Source organism: Macrosteles quadrilineatus, unplaced genomic scaffold, assembly GCF_028750875.1.
Source record: "Macrosteles quadrilineatus isolate MER2022 unplaced genomic scaffold, UCM_ALF_1.0 Scaffold_4__1_contigs__length_99947679, whole genome shotgun sequence".
Classification (NCBI taxonomy): domain Eukaryota; kingdom Metazoa; phylum Arthropoda; class Insecta; order Hemiptera; family Cicadellidae; genus Macrosteles; species Macrosteles quadrilineatus.
In genome coordinates, this window is record NW_026542597.1 from 91,299,466 (window position 1) to 91,322,016 (window position 22,551).

At 34.6% G+C, this 22,551-nt stretch overlaps 1 protein-coding gene and 1 long non-coding RNA gene across 3 annotated transcripts in view; one reads left to right on the plus strand and one right to left on the minus strand.

Annotated features, from left to right (window-relative positions):
• Window positions 1-1,334: 1,334 nt before the first annotated feature.
• Window positions 1,335-15,703, minus strand: LOC128992130 (WD repeat-containing protein 46-like). 2 transcript variants are annotated; one of them, XM_054415559.1, is made up of 13 exons: window positions 15,562-15,703; window positions 14,323-14,750; window positions 13,773-13,895; window positions 13,070-13,198; window positions 10,408-10,558; window positions 8,670-8,805; window positions 7,604-7,703; window positions 6,566-6,722; window positions 5,409-5,562; window positions 4,524-4,618; window positions 3,719-3,814; window positions 2,601-2,711; window positions 1,335-1,491 (listed from the first exon to the last, which is right to left on the minus strand). In XM_054415559.1, the coding sequence occupies exons 2-13, from the start codon at window positions 14,748-14,750 to the stop codon at window positions 1,363-1,365; spliced, it is 1,809 nt and encodes a 602-aa protein (XP_054271534.1). In that variant the 5' UTR covers window positions 15,562-15,703; the 3' UTR covers window positions 1,335-1,362. The 2 variants fall into 2 exon arrangements, with proteins under 2 accessions (XP_054271534.1, XP_054271533.1); XM_054415558.1 differs by having other exon boundaries at window positions 15,469-15,703.
• Window positions 15,704-16,999: 1,296 nt separating this feature from the next.
• Window positions 17,000-22,551, plus strand: part of LOC128992330 (uncharacterized) — a 30,295-nt gene continuing 24,743 nt past the window's right edge. The window contains exon 1 of the long non-coding RNA XR_008490707.1: window positions 17,000-17,061. This is a non-coding gene — a long non-coding RNA (uncharacterized LOC128992330). The remainder of the gene's footprint in view (window positions 17,062-22,551) is intronic.

The following is a 22,551-nucleotide window of genomic DNA, read 5'->3' on the forward strand; positions in this document are numbered from 1 at the left end:
ATGGTGGTAGTGAAGAGAGTGATGAGTGGATTGTAGGGTAAAGAGTACAGTGGGGTGGAGGAGAGTGGTAAATTCGACTGCGGACAGTCCTAACAAAGTGCCAAGGTCAGTCAGTGCAAAGGTCGGATCAAGTGCGCCGGTAGTCCGCCGTGATAATAGAATCGGCCTCGTCGATATTTAAACTGAATAGGAAATCATTAACGCGGAATTTAAATACCTTTAATGAGTCACAATCAAAAAAATTGAAATCCCTAAAAATGTTGCATATGTTACGATAGACTAGGTGTGAAACATAGTATGAATTAGTCGTAGAAAAAGTATAATTCACTTGAATTGTGGTGATTCCAACTCTAGAAGAATATCTTGTGTTATATAAATGTGAAATATTTTGAAAAATGTTATTGTAATTTGTATGAATGTTTATTAATATTGATTTTACGTACAACTGGCGAACAGTGAGGACTCCTATTTCTTTAAATAGAGCGTCAGTCGGGTAACGTTTGCATTTCCCAAATCCTATTTTTAAAATCAATTTTTGAGCAATATTTAATGGTTCCAAGATACTCCTATAACAGCCACCCCAAGCTATAATACCAAACGAAAGAATGATTGATTTGAAACTAGTCACGAAAAACGTGCTTCAAAATTTACAATGGGATGAGAAGTCTACTTGTGTTGGTTAGTCTATGGTGTTTGCTATTTTGAGTTTTTAGGTTATAAATAAAAAAGAAAAGTGAAGGAATAATCTATTTGTCACTTCAAAACCAGTTGTATTTGAGCTAAATGTAGAATAAAAAAAATTGTATAGCAAATAGATGGAACTTTTATTGTCTGGGTGGAAGTATAGTTCGATTCCAAGCAATATCGTAACCAGGCCCACACACCATTAGTCACCGGGCTATCAATTAATGATGCTTTTAAACAACAGGTCAAAGTTGTGACAAGACCACGGTTTTGAGCGTTCCTTTAGACAAATCGTTAAAAAATACCACATGTGTAGATAAACACCAAAAGAGAATTTAAAAAAGAATGTAATCATATAGTGTTTCTAATTTCTTTGTGTTTATATGTATTTTAACTATGCCTTTTCAAACTAAAATAATTGCATTAAGTGTCTATGTTTTATCTATTCGTTTATAAAAACTATTAGAATTGACCGCATGAAAATAGTTCAATAGGAACTGCAGTTGATTGTAACTTCAATTCTATTTCTTAGAGATTTGGCAACACTGCATAAATTGCCATCCAACCATTTTTACGTAAACTACTTGGGAAATGACAATAAGCAAATGTACAAGCTTTAGTTTAAAGAAAGGTGGATTATTAAAATGTCATAGAAAATTACATACTTTATTTACACGACTATGGAACAAAAAGTGGTTGTTTCTTCTTCTTTGGAGGTGGCTTAAACCTATCCAAAACACTTTTTGGTTTTTGAGATGCGTCTTCTTGTTCTTGCTGTTGAGCTTCTTGAACCGCTTTCAAAAACTCCTGGAGAAAAATAAAAATAATTAATTTTTAGCCAACATCCAACTGTGCTTAACTAATAGAAATTTGTTGCATACTAATTATATGAAGTACTAACGAAATCATGAAAAGGTGTAATCATAATTTACTAATTTGTATGTATTAAAATAAATAATTTTAATTTTTTTTTAGTTAAGCCTCCAAATCACTGATTAATACCTGTAAAAGCTACAGAATTAAGCTGTTGGTAAAATAAATAAGATTTCAGAATATATGAGTTGGTAATTTAAGTCTTAAAGATTTTATTTTTTTTTCCAGTCATACAAAATTATGCATTTGACATTGTCGGATACTAAATATATATCTGTAAATTAAACCAAAAATGATGGACAGTGTGGAAATAATCCTAATTTGAATGATAATACTGTAAAAGGAAAGCTTAAGTACCTACATTGAAAAAAAAACCCTGACCATTTCACCGCCAACGGCATTCGCCACTATTGGACAATAGTCACGCAAACAGATGAAACATTAACACAACATATGCCCAAATTCATGGAACATACAAAAGCCACTTAAGAGAAGTTTTATGAAATGCCGCAAACGAATGTACATCTACACTCCTATCATTACTCTATACACCATCTCCAACAGAATGTTAACGTATGTGTTTGTTCTTACATGTGGTTGATAATATTTAATCCAAATTTAAAAAATACAATTTTTATGTTCATAAAGGTAAAAAGTTAAAATTTACAAAATATTGGAAAACATTTGCAAACTCGTTTTATAGCAAGAACTAGTAGCTGAGAGAAACTTGCTTAAAAATGTTGCCTTATATAAATATTATGGTTAAAACTCAAGAAATAAAAAAAATATTAAAACATTTACATTTAGTTGATACTAGAATTAGAATTTATTTCATGGTTGGCTCTTTTTGCAAAAAAGTATTATCAATCCAAATGTAAGCAAAGTAAAAAAGTCTCTCAAATGTGTTATTACTGTACAAGTGTTTAAAAAAATTAAGCCTTCACAAAAAATAGTGAATTTACAATAACAATTATTTAGGTTAAGTAAATTACTTGGTCCAATGGTTATCGTTTCTCCACAATACACTGGGCATATATACTTACTCTTTTCTGCTTTTCTTTCATAATCTTCTTTGTTTTTGCCATCTGGACTGTTTTTCCGTGCCTCTTGGATTTTTTACGAGGAGTGAAGTCAATGTTTGGTGGTTTCAGGAACTGGAAGATTGCCAAGATAAAAAAAGGTTAGATTCACAAATGAATTTTACCGACTAAGTAATATAGCCAGGTCCATTTAAAACTAAAAGCCCAATTATCAAGGTCAGCTGCGTATGGTTTTGGACCACCAAAAATCTTCCAACTATCAGGATCAACATTTTGATTACCATTGACTGTACATACAAAAAATCTTTTTATTTTTACTACAGAATTTGCTTAATATTAGTAGGCTTTAGGCTTTACCATAAATACTTGAATTATGACAGATTGAGTTTTAAATTTAGCTTTTGATTAAATATGACGATTCAATCTTGGCTATATTAACGAGAGAATAATGTTTAGTTATTTATTCCCGGGTAGTAGAATGAAACAACTTCTAGTAAAACTTCTTATTTTAAAAACTGTCTAGTTTCGCAGACTTGTCATGGGACAACCAGGCAGTCTGGACTTATCCAAACCTGAAAACATGTGAGGTTTTTATTTTTTTTTACATAAAGAGGTTGGCGGCCTCTTTTAACCTTGCATTTGTCTGTCCACATAGACTACAGTGCTACTGTGCGTGGAACGTATCCAGCAAAGCAAGGGGTGAGCCGGTACAGTACAAAGGTGAACTGTACTGATAAAAGTTTGTGGCAGTGACCAGGATCCGAACCCACGACACTTCTGCCTTGGGCCCAAAGTCCGTGACGATACCAACTGAGCCACCGACTCTACAGAACTCTATCCTGTGGTTGTATATTACGGAAAGTAAATAAAAGAAACGTCTTATAACACTTAAAACATATATTTACGCTTATACTGTTACTCACAAGACGGTAAATATACAAAAAAGATGGCAAGTGGTTGTATATTACTAAGACCGAACGTATATGTATATGCAAACAATAACAGATCCATACAACCCCCAAGTTATGCGACTGTACAATGTTTTCAAAAATAGGTAAAGTTAATTATTTAGTCAGGACCAATAAAGACAAATGTAAAGTAAACTTCTGTTTTGGGCTTACCAGCAAAGACTTCTTGGCTTCCAGTTTGTCTTTGAGGGAAGGCAAGTCCACCTCAATGATGGAGGCTGGGTCCAGGGTGATCATCTCCGGTTGAATCTGTAAAATTAAATATTCTTGTTGATTTGTGAAATACAGTAAACTCCCGAACAAACCCGGATTAGGACCGTGTCGCCTCGGTTACTGGGAATCTCAGAAGCGGAGTTCGCTTACATTTTGAGGTTATGGGTTACAGTACCACCTTTGAATATCAATACAACGTACCACGGAAGTCAAATACCACCAGTAAAATATAGGTTTTAGCATAGCAAATAAAAAAATGATCAAATAGAATTTTCAGCAAACATTTGTTTAAAAATAAGGTAGTTTTATTGAATAAAACAATAACAGAAACATGTTCAACACTTCTTAAATTGTCTTGGACAGCTGGGTCCAGTTTCGAACCATCAAAAGATACTAACCTTAACCTTTCTCAGGATCGAACCAACAACCTTTTGACTGTTACACAAGCACTTAAACCACTTAGCTACCCAGCCAATATTTATGTAAGGCACATGTTTTCAAGGAAAAACGTTCACTATTTACATGCAAAAATGTAAAAAAATTTATGTTGTTGAATGCCAAAATATCACATTACAGCAACTTCATACACGAAACTGTCTAGGTAGATCATAATAAACAAACTCAGTCAATTATTTGAACTGAGACAAAACTCCTGCTCCTGTTTTAAGAACATCTACTTTAAAAGACAGATTTTCAATTTTATTTATAGATTTGTTACGAGTAATTAAACAAAACTTGACCTTACCTTTTCCAATAGTGCCTTCACTTCGGCTTCTCTACGCTGACTCTTGCTCTGGAATGGATTTGCCTCGTAAGCATCGAAATTAGGCTCTCCGCTACCTGTCATCATAGAAAATATTGCAAATAAGTCAGAATAAATAAGAAGTTATAAAATAACTTAACCAACAGCAGTGTGTTAACTATAGTGTTAGAGAGACAAGGGAAACATAGGATTAGGTAAAGTTATAATTTCTATTTATAACTAAATAAATACATTTAATTTTAATGTAATTAAATTTTTAAATTAATATATTTTAAATTAATTAATTTAATTTTAATAATTAAACTTAAATAAGGAAATATCGAGAGTAAATTGGTTTTATGCCATCCTAGGGACAAAATCATTATCTCCAGCAATTGAAGCAAAATCGTGGACATTATATGATCACGGAGATATCATCATCATCAAGAATCAAGAATTTATCACAACAAATTACAAATGTACATTTTGTATAGTTGACGTCAACACATGATCTTCTCTCACAGCAGCAGCAAAACAGCTGACAGTCGGGGCAAACCTCGCACTGAGAAAATCCTGAATTAAATTTAATCAAGCGCAAGACACCAAGAATTTATATTTCACCAAAAATTTTTGGACCTGTCCATCCTAAGTAGTGGATTTACTTTTTTACCTGCAATAACTCCTGTAACGACATAGCCTACCATCGCCAACAATAAATCTTATCAAAGAAGATCATTATAAGTGTGTGGTAACTTTATTTAGCCTATTTAAAACCAAATGTAACTGAAACTAACAGTCGATTTTATCTTAACAATTGTTTTACCTTATCATTTTACATATTTTTCTGAAGCTAGTATCTGGTTAAAATATTTGAAAATCAAAACAGACCTGGTACTAAGAGGCTCGTAAATCCATTGTAAGTTCCAACTCCGAGAATGTCCTCAAAGGGGCAAAACTGTAAGTTCTCAACGCCTTTGTAAAGTTTTTGCCTCAAATAAGCTCGCTTATCCCCTTCTCCTGGCGAGCAGAAATCTTTATATATCTGGAAAAAGTCAACAAATCACTATCTTGCAATATGTTAGATATTTGTACTGATACTTGAAATGCCACTGTGATATACAATCGGTCACTAGGACGTAATGTGAATCTTTTGGACACAAAATTTATTAAACATGGAACTTTCGATTGAGGGTCAAAAAATAACAAACTACACAATTTGTCATACTGCACATTTCTTTAAGTTGACAAATTCATGAAAAATTATATACATTGTTTATGAGTTAACTAAATTGTTTGAATTTGATTTACAACACTTTTCAACCAAGCAACAAGGTTTCATGTTGAAGTACTTTCTGGCCATAATTGAACCTCACCACAACTCCATTTCCAACTCAAAACTTCCTCGGTTAAAAATGCTGGCAGAAACGGTGAGATATTCTCATTTGTGTAAATAAGTTTTGTATTTTTGTGCTAGGGTGGATTCTTTTGCATTCTTGTAAACCTACTCATAAACTTTGGATTCTGAAATAGACACCCTAATGGCGTAGTTAGAACTTATTTGAATGAGCTTCTCACAAATTAAGCTACTATCAAAATTTAATTTTTCACTAGTTATCAGTACTATTGATAGTTGATCTTACATAAATGTTTTAGAATATGGTTCGGAATAAATTGTCCTTTCAGTTTGACAAAAAGATTGGTGTGTTCTTCAACAGAAGTCAATGCTTGAAAGCAGCATGTTTTGTTGAAGGTTCAAAATTCAACTATATACTAAAACTGCCCAACTGTTAATGGAGAAAAAATGGGAATAGGATACTAATTCATGGTTGTTTCGGCGTCAACTGCATCATCATTTGTAAATAGCTACTACTGAGGATGCCTCTTCATAAGGGTGAAACATCTGGCAGCAATTTACGGATGAGATCGCAGTTGCCATCTCTACTGTATCTCATGGGAATAGGATGTCAACTTTTACCTAAAGTCAAAGCTACTATCCGCAAACTCCTTAAAACCCAGTCTTTTATCACATACTGCTATCATATTACCTCCACAACATTACCAGACGAGGTAGCGACCAGTCCTCGCTGGCTGATGGCAACATTGCTGACGACAGAGAACATGCGGTAATCCTGCAGAGGTCCTGTCAGCTGACGAACGTCCCACACCTTAACAGACCTGTCCACCGCAGCCGTCACCATGTGTCTGCGTAAATCCCAATATATTAGTAAAAGGAAGAAGGAATGGTCACACAACTTAACTTGCCAAGACAAGAGTTCCAGCACGAAATAAAGACCTAATAAAGAACTCTCCGAGCCGATAAAATCTTTGTGATTGAATCTGCTGGACACCAGAATCTAAGAGTGCTACTGCCGCTGTGGTTTTTTAAATATACATTTCACATGTATTTATGATCAGCTGATAGCAACATCAGTTCTTTCAGCGATAGGGACGCAGGTTGACAGCACAAAAATTGTTCGCAATACAATTTATTTGATATTCCTCTACCGGTACTACAATAGGAACCCTTCAGAAGAAAATGTGTTTAGAGGTTTTTGATTAATGTTGGATTTTCTGGAACTTCTTTTATTGAGCAAGTTGGTTGTGAATCCATTTCTTTCAGCCAATAAACTACATTAAATTTGTGTAAATACACCCAGTTGTGTTTGTAAGTGCAAAACCTTTTTATGTAACAGAACTGCATAACGTTAGTTGGTTAAAATTTAATTCTTGGAACTATAGAAGACACTATGTAGATCAGGACTTCCACAATGCCAGATCATTAAAATGCTGTATAACTGATTTCCATGAAAGTTAGCCATTATTTCTTGGTCCTAGTTGAAATATTGCTGAAATTGAGGATTACATGGCAACAAATAGGTATGAGACCATTTTCAGATCTTGTCTGACCTCAAAATTGCACTTAAACTCTGTCGAATGTGCTATAAGTAGGAAACAAGCCTATCCAGTTTAAAAAACCCTTTTAAACTGGTTCCAGGATGTGAAACGCCGGTTCAGTGAGGTTTCACTGTGTATCGTATAGCCTACCACGGAGATACAAGCAAGGAGATACAATATAAACTCACTGTCCGCGCATGTCGACAGCCACACTAGTTAATGGCTGTTTATGACACAACATCTTCACCAGGGGGTCCCTCACTGTTGGACTCCACATCGTCACTGTACCTGTCGGACAAAGAACGTCTCACTAGTACAATTAACCTTTTGAACTTGATCATTCGGTAATTATAATTTTTGTTATGTGCACTGGTGCAATTACCTGGTGTCAAGTGATCCTTGTGACCTTGAAAGGTGACCGGTTTCGATCCTCACAGGTTGATCCTCAGGCGAACGTTGTCATCTTTATTTCGTTCTTGCAAACACATCGATAAAAAAAACATTGAGTCATGTTACAAAACACGTAAAAATGGCCAATTACTATTACCTATTGGTTATTGGTTACCTATTGGTTATTGGCTATTTTTAAGTGTTAGGTGTAAGTGTTTCGTAACATGACTCAATGTTTTTTTTTCAAAATCAACGTGTTCGCAAGAACGAAATGAAGATGATGATGTTTGTCTGAAGATGATCCCGTGAGGATCGAAACCGGTTGCTTTTCAAGGTCACAAGGAACACTTGGCAGCAGATAATTGCACCAAAACATGTATTGATCAGTGATTCAGAGGCTTAACTCAAACAAAAGTTTTGTTAGGTTTTCCCCTATTGTATGCATAAAGCAAAATGTCTGATTTGAGTTGCTAACAACAGAGAATTTTCTTATATTTACCAATTATAACAATTTTTAACCCAGCTGTTCACTGTTATTTTAGGTGAACCTCTCCCACCACAACGCTCTGCAGCAGAAGGTTAAATTCCTCATTGGACATCAGACCCGACAGATCAAAGCACAGATCAAACTAAGCAGTAAAATTGAGGTTTCCCTCTAGGTATATGGTGGATGGATGTATAACTGTTTTTAAAGTATATTTAAATAACCACGTTATTCTCGTCCGTTTCCTCACTCCGTTGTGAAGCATGGGCAAAGCAACTAGTATTTAGTAAACCCATAAAGTTACTGAATTACAAGTGATTCCAATACATACGCAGCTGTGAGTAGATTCTATGTAAAACTATTAATTTGTAAAAGCTCACCATTGGTGTGGCCTAAACAAATCACAGCATTGCTGGGGTTTTGCGTCATAACCTTCAGACGACCTTGCTTGCTGTTGAAATGGTTCACCATCTTGCCGATGGAAACATCCAACCAGCCGAGGAATCCATCTTGATTCTAAACAAATTTGAAATTAAAAAATTTTTTTCATTTCAATAATTAATACATGATTTATATTCTCAAACTCTACAAGAGTATCATTTGCTCAATAACACCAACCTAGAGGTTGTTAATGTTAAGTGTTTGGTCTGGAATATTGTTGCAGTTAACATTAACGTATCTGATCCACAAGTTTTTTATAATTAGACATTGGTTGCTACACAAGGTATCCATCAGTTATAAACAACCTTCAACTGTAAAGAACTAGAGTTGTTTTGTGCGTAGTTATTAAAGTAGGAAAACTTCTTTGAATTCAAGGAACCAGGTGTTGATTGCAAGGTATTTACTATGTTCACTGTAGATATTTTTTGTTTGCACTATAAGCATAACGAATAAGCAAAAAAAGTGTGTTCTTTCTTGTTTTTGATTTCGTGGGATGAAAAAAGATTTCCTATCTTTGATTATTTTAGGCCTACTTTTTTTTAGATGATAATACACAGCTAAATACTATTTGGCTACAGCCACACTTGAAAACTTGTCATTGCGACAAAGGATAGAAACGGCTAACATGAAACTCAATGCGACGGCCTCGTCAAGTGACCTGTAACCTGAGATCGTCTGCGACAGAAAAAACTAACACATCCAGGAGCATTTCCAGGTCCCAGCAACAAATGCGCTCCGTGTTATCTTACGGCATCGGCCATACTTGGTGACAAGTCGCATCTTTGCACACCCAATTCCTGCACTGTTTTACTGTATATCTTGTTCAGTTTTGGTCTAACAGTGGTACTGTGCAGTTGGAAAATATGCTGTATAATACAGATATCTTTGTGAACAAAATAAACACCTGTATGCTATGAAATGCAAGCCTAGAGGATTAAGTATCTTCTGACACAATAGGAATCCAAAACCTTGTATTTTTTGCACTATGTTATGTTTAATGTCGGTAGATCATCAAACATGGCTACGCTCACTCAAAAATGTTACAAATAATTTTTAATTTGAAACTACGTCATCCTTAAGCAATTTTGTTAGAGTGCGAAAATAGCGATGTTTCAGTCTATGCACTCTGAATTTGTGTTTTCTCCTTCCATTTTAGACAACACGCAACAAATAGCAACAAGTCCTCCTCTTTCATTAAAAGCTAAGTCAACAGATAGAAGTCGCTAAAATGTGACACCTCTTCAGACCAGGTCGCAGATGAATTTTTTTGGATGATTTTTTTGGTGATTTGGTTGCAGCGACTAGGTCGCCAAGTGTGGCTGTAGCAGTAGCCTTAGACTAAAGATAGGTAGTAAATTTTTAGGTGTGGCATGTACTAGTATTAAGAATAATTTTCAAACAACTTGAATGACTCCTTAGTAAAAAAGTGACATTTCAATGACTGGCATGATCCCTTGTACAATAAGTGACTTTCAGTGATTGATTGACATCTGCTTAGCACTCTTCACTGTCATAATGGTATTTTAGGATTATTATGTACAAGGATAGGGATCAGCTAGCTTATCTGGTAGACAGAGTCCAGATTAGCCTGACACAACAAGGAAAAACTTCAAAAGATAAAACTAAAAATAAGTTTTATCAAAAACGTAAAAAAATCAAAACAATAAACTGACTCACTCCAGTGGCCAGAAGGAAGTGGTACGGAAGAAACTCCATGTGTAACACCTTGTTGAGTGCCTTGATACAATGCAACTCTACGCCTTGGTTGTCGTACATGTAGACCCAGTCCTTCTGCGCTACCGCAAACATTGTCTCCTGGTGCAACCACCTGTCACAATGAACAAGGTTTAAAATCCAAGAGTTTTCAAAGCTAAAGAGAGTGTCTACTTATATTCTCTGCCTACTCATCAATTCTTTGAGACGTCAGTTAAGTAGGCCTACACTTGGGTGTGTATTTTAAAAAGAATATAAATGCAAGGCAAGTGCATTATAAAATGAAAACGACCTTTGTAGCTTTGTTACAAACTAAGAACAGCTGTTTTATTAGTTATCTTATAAAAAGATAGGGCATTTGCCAGGAATTATTAAGGAAATTGACAGGAAAGCAGGCTTACCTTTAAATTTTATTTTATTTAAAGGTAAGCCTGCTTTCCTGTCAATTTTGTTTTATTAGTTAGTTACTTAAAGCCCACAAAGACAGCTGAGCCCAGTTTTGAATCATCGAAAACCTACCGACTCATCTCAGGATGGAACCGACAACCATATTTGATCACCAGGCAATAGGGATAACACTAACACTCAGCTTAAGCAGACTTACTTAAAAGTAACATGTAATGGGATTTGTCACTGAAACTCGATTTGTTTCCCTGAGACATAGCTGAGGGGAGGGAAGTTTAAGTGATGTGCTTTTGGTACTAACTACAGTAGACCCACTCTTAACCGACCCTAATGGGACCGGACCTAGGTCGGATAACTCAAAAGGTCGGTTAAAACGGGCAATCCCTAAAATCATAACATAATTAAGTGTTATTAATTTTTTCATTCATTTCATTTCAATATCTTTATTCAACAATTGTACATTGTACATTGAATAGTGTCAGATTCCTAACCTAGTAAATAATGTTATAAGCTAAAATTACAATTTATATAATACTAAGAAACTAAAAATAAAATCACGTTAATTGGGGAAACACCTCTTTAATGGAGTAGGGAGCGATTTCTATGAGATAATTTTTTAATTTGTTTTTAAATTTGATTGAGTTGCCAATGGGTTTTAAATGATTTGGAAGAAACCGTAAAAATCTTCTTCCGGCACAGGTGGGCTTTTTATTTGAAAATAAAAGATGGTTGCGACTATTTTCTCTTAGGGCTTTTCCTCTTGTATTGTAGCATAATTGTGCGTTATCTGATATACTTTCTTTCGCTATGAGAGCAGTTTCAAAAATGTATTGGGCAAACACAGTTAATATTTTAAAATTTTTGAAATGAATTTTAACACATTCATCATTTTTTAATCCCATCATTGTTCTTAATGCCCTTTGCTGTAATTTTAAGATTCGATTAAGATTTTTCTTAGTTGTAGCTCCATATAAAGTTAAACTCACAAGGAACTACCACGATTTCTATGCTAAAGCTAGCTTCTCACGTAGCTACTTTTTACGTTCTATACCGTTTTGAATTATATAATCATTATTTTGAAGTCATACTTCTATTATTTATAAAATAAACTAGGCTACTCTTATCCCCTTTTTTTCCTATTGATAGAAAAGTCATAAATAAACACTAAACACCGTTAAGTCAAATAGGCCTACTTTAAGTGGAATAGACTATAGGCCTAGTACTAGGCAAGAGTCAATAAAAATTCCTATTTTAATAACTTTAGTTCTAACCCCCCTTCCCTGCCCTCCCTACAAGTTGCATTATTGTTTACTCTAGCGATAAGATAATCAGTTCTCAAAATCGTAACGCACTTTAAGATTTTATAAATTTACCGCACAGATAACAAATCAGATCAGGATGTGCTCGCACTATAAACAATGATGACAAACTGACAATATGCTAGCCTATATTTTTTGTGCTCAACACAAAATAACTTCTTGATCAGCATTGTACGTGTTATTAAATTTACGGAAAGTAAATAAAAGAAACGTCTTATAACACTTAAAACATATATTTACGCTTATACTGTTACTCACAAGACGGTAAATATACAAAAAAGGTGGTAAGTGGTGATCGATTTCGATTGGACACTCCAATCATCATCAGACCCAATGGTCAACATGCGCCTATTGGGTCTGATGATGATTGGAGTGTCCAATCGAAATCGATCACCACTTACCACCTTTTTTGTATATTTACCGTCTTGTGAGTAACAGTATAAGCGTAAATATATGTTTTAAGTGTTATAAGACGTTTCTTTTATTTACTTTCCGTCAACACAAAATAGCCTATTGTTAGTCATATCCTGTGGAGATAAGCGTATGGTTCAGTTCTCATCGCCCAGCGTGGGAGCGGAAATGCCAAGATTCCTAGAAAGCGGCGGTTAAATGAGCTGCTCTCAAAGCAAGGTCGGTTAAAACAAACTGTGATATTTTACGATGGAAGGCGGATAATCCGATTATCGGTTAATACGAGGTCGGTTAAGAGAGGGTCTACTGTATTTGGGTGTTGATTTTACTGGCGAAGCTTTAAAAACATGTGTTGTTAGACACATGTTTTTCTGTGAGCATTGTGAAAGCTTGTAAATTTCCAAAATTAATAGGATTCCTCAAGGCTAATCTAAAAACAAGTGGGCCAATGAGTTACGATGTTTTCAAACGTTAAAGATTTATGTACTCACTGAACATCAGAGATTGTCTCCATTACGTTAGTTTCACATAGAAGTTTCTTTGTGACCCAATCAAAAGCAGCCAAATGCCCACGTCTGCCTCCTAACAGCAGATGACGTCCGTTTTTTGTGTAGTTCATTCTGTAAATAATTTTCAATACCATAAATCATATATTTTTATTTCATAATATTAAGCTAGGTCTATAATAATGTGAAACTGTTAAAACCTTTTATTGAATGAACAACAGTTAACTAAATATGTTTTAGGAGAAAAAAAGGAGCATTTTTTCAAAGGCATGGTGTCTTACTTAAAAAATATAGGTAAAGGCCTAGACCTACAACAATTTTTTAGTTTGAAAAAAGAACACTAAAAGAACACACAGTTTTTACAAGTTATAAAATAAAAGATGAAAAACTTCTAAATCAAAGGAAGAAAATACAGTACCTTAGCCAATGTTTTAGGCCTACTTTACATCTCTCAAACTTAAAATCTCAAAACACTTAGAATAAGTCTTCAATCTCAAAGTAGCCAATTCCCAAAGATTTCTTATTTAAAAAGAATTTATTTGGTTCGACAAACAGTCTATTAAGTCAACATACTTCCTGAAAACGGGACTATTGGAACTATTGGAATGGAACATAAAAGTCAAGTAACATACACACAACTATAGGTATTGTATTGGTCAAACAAAAAGTAATAAAACAATTTGATTACCTGTAGGGTCCAAACTGAAGATTTAATTCAAATCTTTTAGCAGCACTGGTGATATCAACGTTATTTGATATCTGCTCTTGGCTGTACTGTCTTGTTACCTCGTTTTCATCAGGTTCAATAAAACTGTAATTGTAACAAAACGATTAACAAATTGTTGGGATGTGTTTATTAGCATTGTGGAGATGATTGTGTACTTCCTCTTTACCTCCTTGAAAATACCACCAAGTTTAGATAGTAACAAAATTTACAGTGTTTTATTGTTTTTAACCTTCTCAAGTATAGGATGCTATGAGTCTAACTTATATAACGTTTGTTATCGGTTTAAAATTGTTTTACAAAAATGTATAACAAAATTAAAAAGTGAACCAATGTTGGATTAGATTAACTAAAGTAGGTCCCATTCTAGAGTAGATTAGATTCCATGTTAGAATTCTGTTTAGACCGAAGCCCCACGCTCTACCACTAAGACCAGCTCACTCCACATTTAATGTAGGGTACTGTCAAAAGTTAGTAGTAGGCTCAGTTAGTAAAAAGTAAAATTACAGCTTACCCAGAATCTTCTGTCAGTAAAACCGTAGATCTCGCAGCCTGTTCTGTTGCCCATTCTACAACTTTATCACTCTTCAGAAGTTTAACTTTTTCTAAATGGGTTTTGATTCCAACTCCTTTAATGCCTTCCCCACGACTGTATTTTTTCAACAGCTCTTCAGGCACCGGTATCCTCTCTTTGTCAGTAGTTTTAATGGTACCATCTTTATTGTTTGTTTGAGGTTCAAACCGTTTTACTATTGTTTTTCTATTAGCGGTCTCACTCAATGTCTTTAAAGTTTTTAAATTCTTTTCAGCGAGTTTACGACTTTCTTTTGTATTTTTTCGGTCGTCATGTTGTATATTTGATAGGCCTACTGGTTTTTGAGGTTTTTTAAACTTTTTTCTTCTTGCACCTGTTCCTCCCTCCTTGTTCTGTAGTTTACCCATCTAGAACAAAAATGATAGAAAACCTATAGTTTTATAAACAAGGGTTAGGCCTACTAATTAGTGAATGTTTATTTACCGGTACCTAATAAAAATCCCTTTAATTTTTTACTCTGTGGCCTCCTGAAAAGCAAGAGAAACTAGCTTTTGTGAGGAGGGGGGGGGGGGTCATAGATTTGGACATTCTAATAATGTATGTCTGCATTAGAAAAGACACTTTTAAATCAATCCTTATGTAGTAAATGGACTCATAAAACTAACTAAAATAAAAGGTACCGGTACTGTAAACGCTCTGGCTTAGTTAGTGAAGTGACAAGTCAAGGATTCAGTCAACTTGAGGGTAAAATGTGCTTGATTCTTCTGATTCTAGTCAGTACTCGCGTATTTCACAAACCTATGGTTGCCAGCAATGCGGACTTGTAAATACAATTTAAGGAGCTATTTAGATTCAAGTGCTTTTAAAAATTTATATTCAGCGCTGTTGACTCATAGTGACTGAGTTAACTTAACTTATATATCGGCTATACTTATATAACTTATACTCGAGTGGTATAAAATAGGCTAAGTACTGATTCAACTCATTTCCGCGTTTGACTCTCAAGCCATTTTACAGCTGTGTGCACTAACTTATTAAATTCACATCCCGCTTTCAGCCAATTTATACAGAACAACAGCTCATAATTTAACCTAATAACAAAGTAAAAAGTATCAGCTAACTTACCTATGAGATTGTATTTTAACCTTGTTAAAAAAATTAAAGGCCTAATTAGGCTATTCTACAACTCTACTTTACTTTACTTAGTACCCTACTTACATTAAATGGTTACTAAAATTAACTTCAGTAAGAATTGGATCCAGGGAGTAATGTCCGATATTTTTATTCAAAAGTCGAAACAGTCTGGTTGGTACTTAATTTAACATGAAATAAAATAAAATTGTAATTGCATGCATGATGTCAACAAATAGGTTTAGGTTATGTTTTGTATTTGTGTAATGTTGATTGCCGTTCTCTGTTCTCTCACATGTGCATGTGCTGGTCTTCTTCTTTTCTAGTTTGCTTTAGTAAAGCTGGCTTGGTTTAACTAACCATGTAGCCACACTATTGCATTGATAAAATTTTTCCCGGGCTTTTTCAAAATGCCAGCATGATGCTAGTTAAGAAATTTCAATTTGAATGTCTTGTTTAATTATTTAAATATATCTCAAGGTTGGATTCCTGTTCCTTTTAAACATTATAGTAATGGTGGCCATAGCTTGCAATTCTTTTCCATTAGGATTGTTTGGACAGTTGGTGGTGAATTCCAATTAACTTATTTCTTTATTTTTGCATAAAGGCAATGTCTCATCCTATTATAGGCTAGGCACTCTGTAATGATGTGCTCTATTGTTTCAAGTTGTCTTAGTCTTAGTCCACACTTGGTGCAATACGGAGATTCCCTCTTCTTCATTTGAAATAGTCTTGTAGCATTATAGATGACCGAATCTTAGTTTGCATAAGAGGGGTGTAAAGAAATCGTTGTCTATGTCTTGATTAGAATCATATTCATGTGCGAGTGCAAGTCTCAGTGCAGTTCATGTTGATATTTTTTTTTCAATTCACATAAGACAGGTAAAGTAATTGTAAGAAATTACAGTTTTAGCAATTACAAGACAATGATTATATCATTCTATGCTAATAGATATAATTTTTGATGACTGTAGAAAGTAATAAGATTCGCAATCGCATTACGTGTTACCATAAAAATAGATACAACACTCCCTTAGGCCTTACTCTTAATACTTTAATACTTTTCATTGAAATTGTGATCATACAAAGTAGGTATTTTAGATGAGTGTAAAATGAGTGGGGCGATCTTGTAGTCTTGTTAGCGATTAAGTCCAAAACGACCCTTGGACACAGATGTTAATAGCCAATCGCAACTTAGGGACCTACAGTACTTTCTAATGGAATCCGATCCACCTTTTTGCCTTGTAATTAACAAATTGGTCTAATTATCAGGATAGTACAGCGGATAGTCATAAAACTCACTAGTGTGGACGCTATGTGCACGCACACGGAATTATTGGAATAATATTGTCGTCGTACAACACACTCAGATCCTGTTGTTATTTCTCGTTGTACACAATAATTATATCATCGCTTTGCTTCACCCATTCTCTTTCTGATATTCCATATTCATTGCTTCATTTTTTTCAGCTCTTGTTTTCTTTAGTCAATGATGAACAATACAAGTCATGTAAATTATTGTAAACTGAAAAGTAGGGTTATGTTTATGTTTATTTATGTTTGTATCTCAAAGTCAATGAAAAAACCGTAAGTATATTCAATAAATTATATCAGAAATTAAGTTTGTAAGAAATCTCTATGTAATTTAACCCTAATCTGTCCTTCTCAAATAGGCTACCTCCAACACAGTCAATGCTCTAACTCCAACTATTTACAATAGGCCTAGTCTATAAAAACTTGCTGAGTTATGGTAGACTACTCTTTGAGTAGACCTAGCTTTATAAATGAGTTTTTCAAAATGTTCTGAAACATTGAATTCTATCAGTGACTAAACTTAAATTCAATCATGTCCCTCAGAAATAACCGCAGCTCAAACGCCAAACTTAAACTTTTACTTAGATGGAGGAACAGCCAACACTAGGTATCTTCTAATTTAAGCTAGGCCTACTTATACTTCTTACTGTTTATGATGACACTGACGTTTTTCCGGCAAAAAGAAGCTATTTTGAAGCCTCAGGAGTCAGGAAGAACTATCAGAACTCTCAATAGTAAATATTCCGATTGAAACCTCTATTGGTTCAGAACTCTAAAGATGAACACTTCAACAACCTCAGACCAACCTACTTTATGGTAATTTGATTTTATATAATTTACTAGTAGGACTATACGGATTTTTCAATATTTTTCTTTCATATTAGAAACAGTGTATTCCAGTTACTCTAATAGTTTCTAGGGATTCTTATGGTATAGAGAATTTCATTGCAACTACTGGTAACTTAAATGTTGCTCGGCAAATTATTTCATTAATACCAAATACCTCATCAAAACATAGCGCAAACCGATGTCCGCGTGCGGTCTTATATCTGACCAAAATTATCATTTGGTTCTGTCACTCAAGTAAATCTATCTACAAACCTATGGATTTACATTGTTAAAATATCTTCTAGGTATTTTAACTGTTACTTATTGTAGACATAAATGATTTAAACATTCAGCTACCTAAAAGAAATGCAAAAAATTAGGCTACCTTAGAATTACATAAGACATGCCAGCTGATGACAACATGTTTGCAAAGGAAGTTCAAAGAAAGGTCAGACTTTGTACTACCGGTATGCAATCATCTCACTGATGTAGACTCTTACTTAAGTAGATTCTTGCTAATGTTGACACTCATTAAAAGATCTGAAACAGTATCAAAGAATTCTTAAATGGTATACCAACTTGACCGGAACTTACTTCTAATTACCTATTTTAGACAGTGCAACCTGTTTTAAGTTGTAGAATAGGTTAACATAGTTTGTCAATGATCAATAATTTAATTCTTAAAACATTAAAATGTGTGTAAAAAGCCAGTCTTTGTAGCTTCTTCCAAATCCTAAATAGACAGTTATCTGTGTATTTTCACTGAATAGCAGTTAAAAATATTAGGATATTTCACTTAAAACCTTATTTGCTCAACATTTTTCTCCTTGAGCTCTATAATATGCAATTAAGGTTCAATTCAGCCGTTAGTGTTAAGTGCGGATATTACACGTTTTGGACTTAAAAAGGTTTAGATCCTAACATAACAAATCTTTCCATAGCAATCAAACAACTTCCTTGTAAAATATAGCCTTTTTTTGTCTTCTTCAAGATCTAATAATGTTCATGTAACGTGTTGTGGCTCCACTATATTTAGTGTAGTTTCTAGCTTACACTAAGGTTCTACTCCCTATGACTGTTATTCCTTGAATATATACTTACATAGTTAGTAGAATACAGCTCTTCCTCGATGATGCGTTGACAACAGCCAGCTGGATGATGGGAAGATAGTAAGGAAGCCAGGCCAGTGGGTTGGAAAAAGGTTTAAGGTATACTTTGGATAAAGGACAACTAAGAGAGAGAGAGGAGGTCCAGACACAATTATCTACCTCCTCTCTCTACCACCAGGGCTCCCTCGGTCATGTTCGGTTGGAGGGCCTCCCGTTTCTACCACAACATTACCGTACTATGGCAGGGCCGTAACACAAGCTTAATGCGTATATTACTACTAAGTAGGTAAAAAAATAAATCCTGGTGTCAAAACTGTAAACAAAATTTTGAATTTTATCAAATGTCTATCGCAGTTTATGAGTTTTGAATTTTTTTATTGGCCAAAGCTCACTTATCCCTCCTTACCACCCCTGGCAAGAATCTTAGAAGTTTAATCATGCAAAACCATACTTAAGAGTTTATTTAAATTTACCATTTAATGTATTCATGCACCTCCATCGATGTGGGTGAGGAGCCTCCCCCATGAGACCCCACCACCATACGGACCGAGAGTTTGAGGAAGTTTGTTTAAATTCATGTTGAATCTGGAACTATACGGGAATTTTAAATTTGCACTGGGGAAACCCGTTTTAGTCTGCAGTCTCGTTAAAATTGTGATTGTCATCCGTGGTGTTGGCAAAATCGTTAACACCTCTCAAGGTCACGGTAAAATCAAGAACATCTTCCACAATAATGGCAAAATCAAGAACATCTGCTAATACGGGAATTCGGCTAAACTATCAACTTTTTTCATGGTAGGAGAAACATCTTTTTTAGTCACGGCAAAATAAAGAACATAATCTGCAATCTCGGCGAAACTGTAAACATCTTCCACCGTCACAGTATAATCGACATCATTGTATGCGATCATTACAAAATCGAAAACATCTTCTGCCGTCATGGCGAAATTGAGAACTTCATACACGGACTTAGCAAAATCATTCACAACTGTGGAGGTTAAGAAAAAATCTTGGACATTATTTACGTGACATCATTGTCCCCCACGATCAGGGTAAAATCATTAATTTTCGAACGTGTATCTTCATAAACGCTTTCAGTGATCACAGAAATTTACGCTCGGCTCGACTTGATCCAAGCTTGACTTGATAATCATTTTCAGTCCGTACGGACCTCTCGTGCAAACCGTTGGTCCGAGGGCCGACCAGATCCAAAAATATGGTGTACTCGCAGACCACTAGTATAAGATACACTCGGTGACTAGTAATCACGACTGGGAAAACCAGGTTTTCTATCAGGAAATCTGGAAAAGTTAGTGAATTTTGTTTAGGAGTTCTGCCCACAATTAAAATTACGCTGTTTTGGGTGAGGGGAGGAGTTTCTAATTTACTTAACAAGGTTGCCCCTGTAGATAACCCTTGATGTATAGTATAGTGGCCTTTCGTGATTAAACTTCTGAGACTTTTACCAGGCTACTGAAAAATGAGTTAAACTTAAAACACAAAATCTCTGTCTATCTTAAACTACCCCTTAACTAAAGTAGGCGTCTCAATCATACCTACTTATAGGAAACCAATATCAAATAATAGAAATGTATGTTAACTATGTTAGAGGAATAAATAAATGAAATTTGTATTAACATTTAGATTACACAACCCCTATTACCCCTATTTTGTGTGTATTTTGGCGGTTTTGCTTCTTCAAACGTTCAAACTAAACCAACCCAAATTTTTGTGTACCTGAAATCGCGATTGTGCAACAAAATGGGTTACATTTGTAGGCTACCTCTTTTAACGGGACATGGAAATACACAGTACGTATTCTAGCTTAAAGACTTTCTAAATCATGTACATATTATTTCTACTTAATCATTATTAAAAGTTTTATTCAGGTGCTGTAAACCACTATTGATTTAACAAAATATGGACTCAGCTCATATGGGCAATGTGCTCTTCTGCACTTGTATTATTTTGTATTGTATTACACAACCGAATATGTTTCCAATGATTGAAAACATGTATGACAATAATCTCATGAACTTATGATGATCTGTCTTGAATAATATGATATATTATAAGCAAAATTTGTCAAAAAGGCAGATACCAAACCCGCACAATAGATATGGATATATGATAAATTTCAAAAAGAAATAATTTTAAGAGTTAGTGTGATATAAAGATTTTCCACTGATTTCGTAATGGTACGTTTTATTGCAAAACATGACATGATGCAGAAGAAAATAAATTTTAAAATCAGAAAATAACATTGCAAATACTATACTTCTTTTTGACTAATACAGTAACTCCCTATTAATGTGTGATGTTTAAAAATCAATTTAAATATTAACAGCTGTTTCATTAAAATGTAGTGAAAAATTACATATGGCCATAATGTAAACAAGAGGGAATTAATTTACTTTTTCTTTTGATGGCTCATCTACAGACCGAGACCTTTCTTTGGGTAACCCTACCAAGCTTCTAAGCCCAGCAGTTTTCTCAAATTATTGGAGACAATGTTTCCAATTAAATACATAGATTCCTTCATATTAACCTCATGGGAGAAAAACCAACTTTGATGGAATAAAAAAGTTAACAGGACAAAATTTTAAAGCTGGCATAGTTTATAATAAAGATGTTTGAATATGAATATGACTATTTTCATCGACTGGGTAAATCCCTAGTAGGTAAATTTAATAACAGTTGACAGTAAAAGCAAAGTTAGAGAGATATAATTAAGATTTATTACTTTTTAAATAAATGTGTTTGCATTAATACTAGGTATAGTTAAACATCCGTGAGGGCCACATACAGGTTCTTAATCATGTACACTGCACTGCTTAAGCTTTTTCGAAGCTTGTATTACCAAAATACCCATGTGATTATCTAAATCATGGTATAAAATTATAGCAACCGCAAGTAATCTCTCCTGTGAACTTATGTTACGCACCAAACGTGTGTATTGTACGCAGTCTAGGAAACCACTAACGGTGTCTGCGTTTTGAGACCTGGATGAAAAGCACAGTGCATCTATTACGCGTCTAGGAAACCATAAGCTCTGCAGTGAGGTCGTCTGGTATCCCGCACCTGCAGGGTACTGTTTCAGACACTCATAAGTCTTCCTGAGGCCATCCACCCCTCGGCACGGTCCACATGACATCTTAGGTTGGTCTGTAACATAACTTGAGGAAAGGGACCAGAAATGTAGGTGAAGAGTGGAAGATGGATAGGTGAGAAAGTTAATCCATGTGTTAGGAAGCTGAAGAAACATGGAATAATAGTACAGCCCCTGCTCAGATGAAGAGTTGGGAGACAGGGAGGCTGGTTGCGATGGACAAGCCACCGGGCGATGGGATCGCCAACCCCTACGCCTTAAACATCTGGTCTTAGTTAAATGAAAATACACTATAATGTTGACTTAAGTTTATTTTTTTAAGTTAGATTTACGATTTCTGCAAACTCTCAAGTTGTTTTACCAGAGAGGATAATAAAAAAATTTATAATTATGTAAATGGGTTATAAGTTGCAAATAATTAATTAATATCTGTAAGGGAAAGTTTAAACTTTCAATCGCTGTAGCTTTCATATTGACTGTTTGATTTACTTTTGATTCAAGAGCCACTGGCAGTCAATCCTACCACTGTTTCAAAAAACAAAAATTGTATTTACTCAATGCTGTATTTCAGCTTGTTTATACATTCGCATGTAACATAATTATGTTCTTTTTCTATACACAAGGTGTTGATTAGCATCCAGATATTCTTATGGAATTACAGTAGTTGTGTGATACTGCTTAGATGGAACATATTATCCTAATGTCCATAAATAAATA

Excerpts from the sequence above, each read along its gene's own strand:
- LOC128992130 (XM_054415559.1), bottom strand. The coding sequence starts at position 14,750 with ATGGGTAAACTACAGAACAAGGAGGGAGGAACAGGTGCAAGAAGAAAA. Across the intron at positions 13,199-13,772 it reads CTTCAGTTTGGACCCTACAG|AATGAACTACACAAAAAACG; the intron begins GTAATCAAATTG and ends AATTATTTACAG. Across the intron at positions 7,704-8,669 it reads TTGTTTAGGCCACACCAATG|GTACAGTGACGATGTGGAGT; the intron begins GTGAGCTTTTAC and ends TTTGTCCGACAG.